Below are 12052 nucleotides of genomic sequence, written 5' to 3'. Positions count from 1 at the left end.
AACTCTTCTGCGGCTCCCTCTCCGCAGGTGAGGTTACGACAACTGAGTTCTAAACTTCAGCCATTCTCAAAACTTCAAACTTGATCCGTTAACAACCTGGAACTCAACTGATTCCCCTCGAGACCTCAACCAAACACACCAACACATCCCATAACATCATTCAATCTTAGTCGAACCTTCGAATCAGTCAAAACAACGTCAAAACATCAAATTACCCTTGGATTCAAGCCAAAGATCTTCTAAACTTTCAAATTTCACAAACGACGCCGAAACCTATCATATCACGTCCGAATGACCCTAAATTTTTCACACACGTCACAAATGACACTAAGAACCTACTCTCACTTCCGAAATTCTATTCCGACCTCGATATCAAATTTTCCACTACCGACCAAAAACGTGACATACCCAACTTTTGCCAATTCAAGCCTAATTCTACCACGGACCTCCAAATCATATTCTAGATGCGCTCCTAAGTCCAAAATCACATAACCGAGCTAGCCGAACCATAAAAATCCAAATTCGAGATCATTTACTCATAAGTCAATATTCGTTTGACATTTCCAACTTAAGCGTCTAAATTGGAGACTAAGTGTCTTATTCCACTCTGAAACCACTCCGGACCTGAACCAACCAACACGATACGATAAAATACAACTGAATAACACAAAAGGAAGCAGAAATGGGAGAAACGAGGCTATAACTCACGAAACGACCGGCCGGGTCGTTGCATTTTCTTTCATCGCTAGGGAGATTTTTTGGAGCTTTTGGAAGAGAGTTTTCACCGAGCACTTTGAGGTTGATAATTTCTACACAACATGAGTTAAACACATAGATTATGGGTAGATTAACATGTAAAAGTTGATGAAAATCAAGAGTTTAGACGAAAACCTTGGTTTTTGAGAAAAATGAGATTTGAACATGAAATTTGGTTATGGAATTTAGTAAATATCTTATATTTGAGTTCATCGGGTTATTGGTAATAACATTCCTTGAAAATCTCCAGAATCCGGGCACGTGTGCTTGGGGGTAAATTTTATGAATCTTACTTTTAGGGTTGGGTAACCTCTTAAATTGTTGAAATATGAACTTTTGAGTATGTATTGATTAGTTTATATACTATTTGATTAGTTTGGGTTGATTCGGCACTAAATTGAGGGTTTGGGCACTATCTTGAACCGGGAAGTAGGCTTCGAGGCGAGGTAAGTCTCTTTTCTAACCTTGTAAAAGGGAATTAAACCCATATGTGAATTAAATAAATATGTGTACCTATTTGTGGGGGCTACGTATGTACGAGGTGAAGATAGTTCATAAGTAGCTACTAATTATGCTATTTTCTGGGTAGTCTAGGACCCGTATCATGCTGTACTTGAAATATTTACGCCCCTACTTGGTAATTTAATTGCTTAAAATAGATGCATCTATGGTTCGTGCCGTTCGACCCTCGGCAGTGCACAGTTTAAATATTATGTTGGATCGGGCTGTACGACCTCGGCATAATTTGCGCTTGATAATTCTTTGGAACTATTCCTAATTGATATTTCTTAAATTTCATTAAATGCAAGTTGTTAAATGATGAGACCAAACTTGGGATTTAATATTTGTGTAGAAGAATTTATTATTTCCTGTTATTGAGCTGTCAGCATTTATTATAAAAGCCATGTCTAGTATAAAATTTTAATACATTATTGTTAGCCCATAGTAAGTGTCAAAGTCGACCCCACGTCACTACTTCTTCGAGGTTAGACAAGATACTCACTGAGTACATGTTATTTATGTACTCACGCTACGCTTCTGTACTTAATTGTATAGGATCTGAGGCAGGTACATCCGGTTCCTAGTCCGGCGCACACATTTGATCCCTACTACGAGATTTATGGGCAGCTACCCTTCTGGTTCGTACTGCAACAGCCGAAGTCTCTCTTTTTGTTATATTTTATGTTTATTTCATTTCAGACAGTAGACTAGTATTCTTTTATGTATTCTACTAGAATGCTCATATAGTTGTGACACCGGGTCCTGGCACACACTAATGAACTTATGATTTTGGGTTGTAACTCTACTGTCATAATTTCATTTAGTTCCTATTGTTTTGATTACTTTATCATTCATTATTCATTAAATTCTATAAATTAAGGAAAGTTAAATGTTTGAAAAATTTATTAGAAATGGAAATCACTAAATTTTTCACTGTTGGTTTGCCTAGTGACGGTGCTGGTTGCCATCACGGCCTAATCAGAATTGGGCCGCGACAAGAAGGGTAGTCATGATAGCTATTAATGCAGCAAAATAACGATATGAAGAAATGAGTGTACTGAAAACCAACTCAATGAAGACAATTTGGATCACAGGAAAAGACACTTTTGAATAGTTTCCTTACATAAAACAAGGAAAAAAAACTAAAATTGAAAAAAAAATATGAATTCTGGTCTTAAGGAGTGCCACATCACATTTAAAATATAAATCATACTAATATTATTGATTCATCCTCTCATAAATACTGTAGTAGAAAAGAAACATCTTATATAAGTATATACACATACATCATGTGTACGTACATACTTTATTATGACATAATTTTACTTATTTAAAGGTACATGTGTTTAGGCAATCGCGGTTTTGGCTTAGCAAAAAATGGCATGGTGCCATGGAGAGCACAATCCGGGTAACCATCAGTCAAGTCATTGCCCCGAGAGCTCGATGCTGAACTCCAAGTAAACCCTTGAAGAAGCCTAACAAGTAACATAGTGGTAATTGTTGAGCCAAGTTTTACACCTGGACAACCTCGTCGTCCAATACTAAATGATAGCAAACGTAATTCCGAATCAGTTAAAACTACATCACCACCTTTCTCGTTGATATGGCGCTCTGGCTTGAACTTCATGGGATCATCCCAAATTTTAGGGTTTCGTCCAAGTCCAAGACGGCTTAATAACACTACACTTCCTTTTGGGATGAAGTATTCGCCAACAACAGAATCCGACATAGACACATGAGGAACGTTAAAAGCTGCCAAGGGATGTAACCGAAAGGACTCTTTAATACAAGCTTTGACATAATTTAACTGTGACAAGTCAGATTCTTGAACCAATCTATCGCTCCCAATGACATTGTCAATCTCTTCTATGGCCCTTTGCATTATCTTTGGTTGGTTCAACATTTCTTTGATTGTCCATTCGACTGCATATGAGGCATTATCTATCGTAGCAAACATGAATTCCTGTCATTATAATTGGTAACCAAGAAGGTCAAACGAAATAATCATATTTGATTTTCTATAAACAAACTTTATGTTTTTCTAAAATCAAATCGAAATATTTTCAAACAAACAAATACAAGTCTCATTTCCACATAAACTAATAAAATGATGTGATCCAAACAGACAACCGATCTTCAGACTTATGTTTCAAAAATACTTTCCAAGTTCTTTTAAAAATTACTCCATCGTTTCAATTATTGTGAACACTTTACTTTTCGAGATTCAAACTATGTACATCTTTTCCAATATTCTGAAATATATTTTTATTCAATTGACATGACAAGAATTGAAACTTATAATACTTTTCACATAGCTTTTGAATATCTAAATTTTAACTTTGAATATCGAGCTAATCTTGTTCAATTTTGTCTCAAAGATAAGTTAAACTGACTCTCTAAAAAAGAAAAAGTTCACATAACCTGAAATCGAGGAAGTAATTTAAGAAAAACCATTGAGTAATGTTGTATGTTAATTCCTTAATATTATTTTAAAAAAATAAATTAGTTCTGAGCAACATTGAAGGGAGATTCAGTACTTCCTAACAAAATGTTACTCAGTTACTTCGATTTATATGACTAACATTTGATTGGATATGAAGTTTAAAAAAGAGAAAGACTTTGAAACTTACGATCTTTTGTTGGTGTCCCACATCGACCATAGAAAATAAGGTGTTTGGTTTATTTATACAGTCTTGGTTAATCCTTGTCACATGAGCTACGTTTTGGGGTTGAGTTAGGCCCAAAGTCCATTTCTTTTTTATTATGGTATCAGAGCAAGACCCACCAAATTCGTATTTCATAAATGTTGGGACCAAATATTGTTCACGCTCCAGATGTCGAGTCCTGGGCGTGTATAGTGGTGCTGGTGTCTCACACTGGCTATATGTGGGGTATTTGGGTTGTTTATATAGTCTTGGGTAATTCTCACCCTATGAGGGGGCAAATGATATATATCCATTCTCGAGGATGCTATTTAGAGATTAATAAATACTTGTTTTGTCCTGAGTTTTTAATTTAAAAATCTTAACTTCAGGATAATTCAAAATATTTTGTCCTAACTGAAAAACTTAAATTCAGGATACACTGGTTAACTTCTAAATAGCAGCCCTTTAAATTGTCCACCTGATGTCATTTTTACCCCTAAGAGCCTAATTTTTGAGGTTGAGTTAGGCAAATAGTTCATTTCTCTATCATCTTTAAACTTGCCATGAGATTTATAGCCATAATTATTAAACTTGCCATGACATTTATAGCCATAAAAGCACGTCACTAAAGGTAAAAATAAAAATCTTAAAGTTTATCATGTTGTTCACATGGTTTAAGAAAGTATACTCCCAAGGACTTGTGCTTTAATCTCTTTAGCATTCAACATAGGATTCCCATTAGTATCTTTGAGCATGATAAGAACATCAAGGATATCTTCTTCCAAAGTTTTGTTGCCATTCTTCCAAATATGAATCCTTCGGTCAGTTTCATAATCAATGTGTTTTGTTGCTATGGCAAAGGCTTTCTTAATAATTGCCTTGTGACCATCCAAATCAAATCCACTTAACCATGGTAAGTAATCTGAGATACTAAAAGAATGAAAATATTCAAGAAGTGTAAAAATTGCATCAACTTGCTCTTCCTCTTCTTCTGATTCTACTAATGGTCCAAGTAATCTCTTGCTGAAAATCATATTCTTAATAACATTTGCGCAATAGTATCTTGTCACTTTCCTCAAGTTAATAAGACGTTTGTTAATACACTGATCATAAACGAATCGAAGAAGATGATCAGCTTCTTCATCTCTCTTACGACGAAGCCAATGAAAATATGTTGGAGAGAGGACATGAGAAGTAAGAATTCTTCTCATTTTCATCCACTGATCACCCATTGGAAGAAAGATTGAAGTCAAGTAGCCATTGCTAACGAGGTCCGCGGACATGCAAATAGGCCTCAATGAGAAAATCGAGTCATGATTCTTTAAAAATAGGCAAGCAAACTCCGGAGAAGTGACAGGAATGACATGAACATTACCAAGACGAATGCAAGCAATTTCAGTCTCCATTTCTTCCATTAGTTTGTGTATCCACTCAAATGCTGGCTTCTTGTTTAATATCATTTGAGGAATGCAACCAACTATTGGCCATGGTTTTGGACCCGGAGGCAATAATGGCTTATTTCTTGTAGTACTCAATAATTTGCTTGTTATCTTAAGGATTATGGAAAACAAAATTTGCCATAGAGTAGTAATATAGCTAAAGAAAGTGGAAACCATTTGAAAAAAATAAAAAAAGTGTGGCAATTCAATATTTCTGATCATGATTTTCCTTGTTATTACTGAAGGCTATGTTTCAAAGGTTGCATGCTATCTACACTATTTATACTTGCATGAGCTTGCACATTAGTATTTTTCAGTAGCAACACTATGTTTGGATCATTATTATCCATCGTTTTATTATGGATTGTATTGTATTGTATCATTTTTATTGATACAACGTTTGGATAAAATGTATTATTGTTGTTGTTAAATAACGATTTTTTGTTTGGTTTGACTGTATCGTAATGTACAGTAACTGATAAGTTTACTAAAATACCCTCAATTAGTTTAAATGCAATGTATCAAGAATTGCGTATAAAAATAACTTAAGAAAACTTCTTTCTCCTATAATTTATTGTAAATCATGTAGCTTGAAAACAAGAGCAAAAAGTTAAAGAAAAGGGTTAACTATCACTAGTTTAAAAAAATCTAAAATGATGGAAAGTGATAAAGAAATGAACGGAGATTTGGATGAAAAGAACGGCACGAACCAACTCTAGAAAAGATGGACGTAGAAATAGTAGGTCAATAGATTGGAGATTTGGAGTTTTGAAAAAAAAAGAAGGTAAAGGATAAAATAGAATTATGGAGTAATAGGTAAGGGCACAACTGAAGAAGAAAATAGGAAACAGTGCCACCATACGAAATTGGTTGTTTCATAAACTGGGGCTTTTGGTTATTTCGGAACAATAAATTTAATAATACGATACAATTAATTTTCAATAAATAATCAAGATAAAAATTATTTTAGGATAACAATATAATGGGATACAATTGGTAATATTCATCCAAACTAGCTGTTAGATAAGGAAGATTAGTACATATCTAATTTGAAGATTACTACTAATCTGAAGATAAGGAAGATTGTGTAAAATTTGTTTTCATAATTTTCATTTTCATGAGCCAATTAGTTTTTACATTGAATGTCAACCTCNATCTATACGTCGGTGTCAAGCATGCCAATGAGTCTGGTATTGTAATTATTATGCCTCGGTTTATTGCGCTTCATATGAGGATTTTATTATTGTTTCCTTGCCGGGATGTTATTATTATTATTGTTCCCTTGCCGGGATATTAGTATCTAATAGTTCCCTTGCCGGGATATTAGCATCTTATAGTTCCCTTGCCGGGATGTTATTATCATTATTGTTCCCTTGTCGGGATGTTTCCTTTAATACTATTGTTCCTTTGCCGGGATTCTTTGATTGGTGTTGATAAAAGAAATGGGAACGGGTTGCACGCCTGCAACGGTAATATGTGAAATGGGAGCAGGTTGCACGCCAGCAACAGTAAAAAATGTGAGATGGGAGCGGGTTACACGCCTGCAACGGTGATATATGAAATGGGAGCAGGTTGCACGCCTGCAACGATAATATAGAAAATTGGAGCGGGTTGCATGCCTGCAACGGTATCAAATGTAGTGGGATCGGGTTGCACTCCTGCAATGGTATTACTTGTGTGCCTGTTCTTCTATTTTCTATTTGCTGGTAATTGATTTGAGTCATTTCTTATGTTTCTCTACAGTCGTTCTAATGTATTTGTACTCCCGTAGCTATGTTTCCCCCGCCAACTTTACGTTGTAATTACCTGTTTCATNAAAAAATCTTCAAAAATAAAATTGAGCTTCAAGCCCAACAATGGTGGATATTAAAGGTGATGGCCAGATGAAAGTCTTTATATAGGAAAAAATACGATGTTTACCTTCCAAACTTTATACAAGGATCTGGTGAAGCCCAACAATCTTCAAGACTTGCATCTGGTGATGGCCTTACAAGGATTATTTTTTATATAGGAAGGAAAAAGTTTGGAAGGAAAAGTTTGGAAGGAAAAAGTTTGCACCTGGGCTTCACCAGATCCTTGTATAAAGTTTGGAAGGAAAAAATACGATGGGTATAAAGTGAGGAAGGTAAAATGAGGAGGAAGAAGAAGAAATGCGGGTAAATAGTTTGGGGAGCATGGGTAGCAGTAGTAAATAGTTTGGGTCTGGGCATTAAAGGGTAAATAGTTTGGAATTAATGGGTATAAAGTGAGATTTTCTCTTTTTTTTAGGGATATATACAGGGTTATCCATAGAAATCAAAATAATTACCCTAATTTTATCCATACAAAATAATTACGTGACCCTGCTCGTATAACGTTTCGGTAGATATGTATACTATTATAGTATATTGTTGCAATATAACTATATACTCTATATATATAGTATACTCTTACAGTATATTGTGATATAGTAACGGTATACTGATGGGTAACTGTGTTTTTATTTAAATTTATGTTGAAATTGTAGATTATTATAGTATATCGTTCCGGTATATATATATATACTATTACAATATACTGTTACAGTATAACTGTATGCTCTTACAGTATATTTTGATACCGTGGCGGTATACTGTTAGGTAAATGTGTTTTTATTCAAGTTTCAGCTGAAATATTGCATATTATTATAATATATCATTTTGTTAGCTCTTTTATTAATTAAAAGAATCTTATTTTATTTTATTTTTGCTTTGTCATTAGATTGTGTATCATATAGTAAGTCATAGTAATAATAATCTTCAGAGTTAGATAATCGCAGTATGTGGTCAAGGGCGGATGTAGCCTTTCAGATACGAGTTCGATTGAATCTATAACTTCCGATACAGTGTTTGAATTTATATGTATGAACCTAATAAAATCTCAACAGGTACTAGATTTGCATCCATAATTTTAACAGTATAACGAGTTCAATATTAAAATTAAAAGTTGAATCCATTAATTTTAAATTCTGGATCCGCCTCTATATGTGGTTGGAGAGTTAACTTATCCATGGAGTTCATTAACGAGACATTTTGGATCATGGGATCTTGATCCATGAATGCATGAAAAAGAGTACAAAGATGCTCCTGAAGCCTTCAAAGTTCAAACAAAAGCACATATGCTGAAATAGACGAATAACGTGCTATGTTGGAATAAACAGGAGAGGGAAAACCCAAAAAGACATAAAGTAATCACTGGAAGAAAGGGAAAGCCAAGGAAAAGTTAGGATAAATAGAAAGAAGAAAGACAAAGAGTAATTAATGGGAAAAAGGGAATGTCAAGGGAAAGTACGGGTAAATATTTTTGACCGCATGAATATATTATGTAAAAAGTTTGAAGCGGATAATTAGTTTCCCCAAATAGGCATTTTGAGTAGATTTCCCTTTTAGATTTGTATCGTGTGGTCCATAATAGTTAGGTATGATTCCTTTCAAATTTTATACTTATCACATGAATTAAAAATGAAAACTTACACTAATGACTGCCTTTAAATTATTTTTTTTATACAATTATCTTGGGTTATTGTCACATGACGTTATTTCATTCGTCCCTTTAATTTACTATATTTGTATGTTTATTACTCTTCCTATATTTTTTTGGATTTGTAGTCATGTCCATTAGCACATGTAAAATATTTCATTTATCTCTTTAATTTGCTACAATATATGTCGGTTGCGTATCCTATGGTTTTTTAGGTTTATTGTCATGTCCATTGTCATATGTAAAACATTTCATCCATCCTTTTAATTTGCTGCAACTCCGCCTATTAATTGCTTACCCTATATGTTTTGGATTAGTAGTCATATCCATTGGCACATGTCATTGTTTCATCCATCCATCTAATTTTTTTTTTGGGTCATAAAAATGATTATGTAATATTACTTAAGGAATTACATGGAGCGTGCACTAGGCACCTTGGTTACTGAAGTAGGATCCCCGCAGGCATTTTGTTCTAGAACATGTTCATCGTTTCATTCATTCCTTTAATTTGCTACAATTTGCTTGTTATTAATTGATCGTCTGATATTTTTTGGATTGATGGTCATATCTATTGACAGATGTCATTGTTTCATTCATCCATTCAATTTGCTACAATATTTACAGGTTAATTACTCGCCCTATATTTTTTGGATTTGTTATCGCCTCCATTGGTACATGGTCATCGTTTCATTCATCCGTTTAATTTGCTACAGTATCTGAATGTTAATTACTCTCCCTATATTTTTTGGATTTGCGGCCATATCCATTGGTACATGTCATTGTTTCATTCATCCTTTTAATTTGCTACAATATCTATTAGGGATGTACAAAAAAATCGATAATTCGCATCAAACCGATAATTCGCACCAAACGGATAATCCGAGTCAAATCCGGAAAAGAAATTATTTTCCTTGAAAATGGGATTAATAATTATATTTTATTTTGTAGTTCTAAAAATATGCGATTTATTTCAATACTAGTTGTTAGGCAATAGATGCTAAATGTATGTAAAGAGAATAAGACATGCAAACCTAGAGTTGTCACAAGGCCGGGCCTCGAGCTGACAGGTACATGGGCTTCGAGGTCCAGCTAGGGTAGTTAGTAATGAACAATTAATGGAGAGACAATGATAATGGAGGCCTCAAAGATAGATTTTTGCGGTTAATAATGAGCAATAAATGAAGAACAGTAAATGAACAATGAGAGAATAAGCGATAAATGTGTAGAATAATTGTTTAAGCAATGAGAGCAGAGAATGTTTTATTGAATTTAATATACCGTGTGCTTGACAAAATGAAAAGGGTCCCCTTCATATAGGGGGTGGAATCCTAACACAGTACATGTCTAATAATGGCGAGGAATGCTATTGGTACAGTTGTATAATGGCTCAACACGTATTTGTACTATTCTTGCGGACCTGGTAAGCTCCAACCACGTGTCCTTAGGGGTTTTCCCGCCTCTCCATGACGATCATCGATTTGCGCTGTTCCGAGGTCCATCTTCGATATTCTCCCTCGAGGGACACACCTCGGGGTCACACTTCAAATTTCGCTTTGAGCTCTTCGAGGTCGGACGTGGAGTGCCATATTAGCCTCAAAGTCGAACTCTTCGATTTTGGCCGTATAGAGATAGTCCCCGCGTTTCTTAGGATAAATTGATAAAAAATGATCTTGAGTTCTTACCTCCTCGATACCCCATTGTGACGTCAACCACGTGAGACATTAAATGATGTGGCAGAAAAATTGTACAGAGGTCTTGTCAACACGGTTCTCGAAAAGCCCACAAATCGTTATTGGTCTTCCTTTCAACTCCTCCAATTCACTCAGATGACTTATAAATACTCCAATTCCCTATCTTTTAAACCTTTGCAACATCTTCATATCTTCAAATCTTCGTTAACAGTTTCTTGTCTTCACTCCTCTTCTGTGTTTACTTATGTGTCAACTTGCTTTGAAACTTTGCTATAGCCATGGCCAAAACTTCTAAGACACTACCTCAAAAAGGGGAAGCCCCTTCTTCGTCATGCTCGTCTAAGAGAAAGAAGATAGTGCCTCCCAGTGTTGAGGATTGTGTTCTTGGGTCCTTCGATATATCCTCCGATTTCAAAATTGATAAACCTTCCTCGATACCTGGCCGATGCAAACCATGTCTCGGCATATTAGTCTAATAACCGACATCGAGAAGGTGAAAATAGAATGCCGCTGAGGAGAGGCGGTACAATTATAGATCCCTTCATCACAAGAGGATATAACCACACACAAACCTGGTTTCCTCAGCGTATATACATATCTTTTTACCTTAGGTCCTGTAGATTCCTTTTCTCCACCGATAGACCCGGTGATCTTTGATTTTTGTTGACAATATTGAGTGACGCTACCTCTTTTTGGAGAAACGTCTATTTGATTAGATATTTTTCGAACATGGTCGAGGGGATGGCTTTCACCCTCGATCATCTGATTGGGTTGTACAACCCTCGCTTCTATTGAGGGGGGCTTGTCAAGTTGTGGCATCGATCTACCAAATCAGTTTTTTCCAATACTGACGAAGATAAATACCGGGTATGGATGAGCCGCTTCATTCGACTCAAGACTTCGGACCTCATCCCTGCCGAGAAGATGCCACTTCTTGAGGAATGGAATATGATATGTAAGTGTCGTTACATCGAGCATGTTTTATCACCTGAATGTCCTCTTTTCTCGTTTCAAACTAATTCCTTTTTTTGAATTGGTTCTCCTCTGGTTGCATAGCCACCCTGTTGCTCCCAGCGCGGTCAAGGACCTCCCGAGCTGGGTTAAACTTTTAGACTCCACCTCCTCATATGACAAGTGCATTTGGCACGATTTGGCCAAAACTTGATGGGAGGCCAAAAACCATGGTACGTCCTCACCACTATCGCTTCTAAATTCCTTTTAAATAGATTTCTTAGCGGGATGTTTGACATTTAACACTTGTGCAGGCCTCGGGGAAGCCGTTTCTATGAGATCACCTCCTCTTGCCAAAGAGGAGACCCAAAAATCTGCCAATTATAGAAAGAGAAAGAAGGAGACGCCGGCGGAGTCCCCAAAACCAAAGAGAGCCAAGGCTTGAAAGCCTAGGGCCGATGCAACGGTCCTAACTTCGGCAGCTGCTGAGAGTCTTCGTGCTAAAGGAGAAGTCCATGATGATTTCCCATTGGTACATAGGGCAAGACGAAGCATCGATGCTTCAAAGGTT

At 35.8% G+C, this 12052-nt stretch overlaps 1 protein-coding gene across 1 annotated transcript; it reads right to left on the bottom strand.

Moving 5' to 3' along the window:
- LOC109225897 (isoleucine N-monooxygenase 2-like) lies at positions 2432–5518 on the bottom strand. The gene is made up of 2 exons (XM_019390708.1): positions 4601–5518; positions 2432–3220 (listed from the first exon to the last, which is right to left on the bottom strand). The coding sequence occupies exons 1-2, from the start codon at positions 5516–5518 to the stop codon at positions 2588–2590; spliced, it is 1551 nt and encodes a 516-aa protein (XP_019246253.1). The 3' UTR covers positions 2432–2587.

The sequence above is a fragment of the Nicotiana attenuata genome, chromosome 5 (assembly GCF_001879085.1).
Source record: "Nicotiana attenuata strain UT chromosome 5, NIATTr2, whole genome shotgun sequence".
NCBI classification, from domain to species: Eukaryota; Viridiplantae; Streptophyta; class Magnoliopsida; order Solanales; family Solanaceae; genus Nicotiana; species Nicotiana attenuata.
Note: the sequence above shows the minus strand (reverse complement) of the source record. Positions and strands in the feature narration are given on the sequence as shown.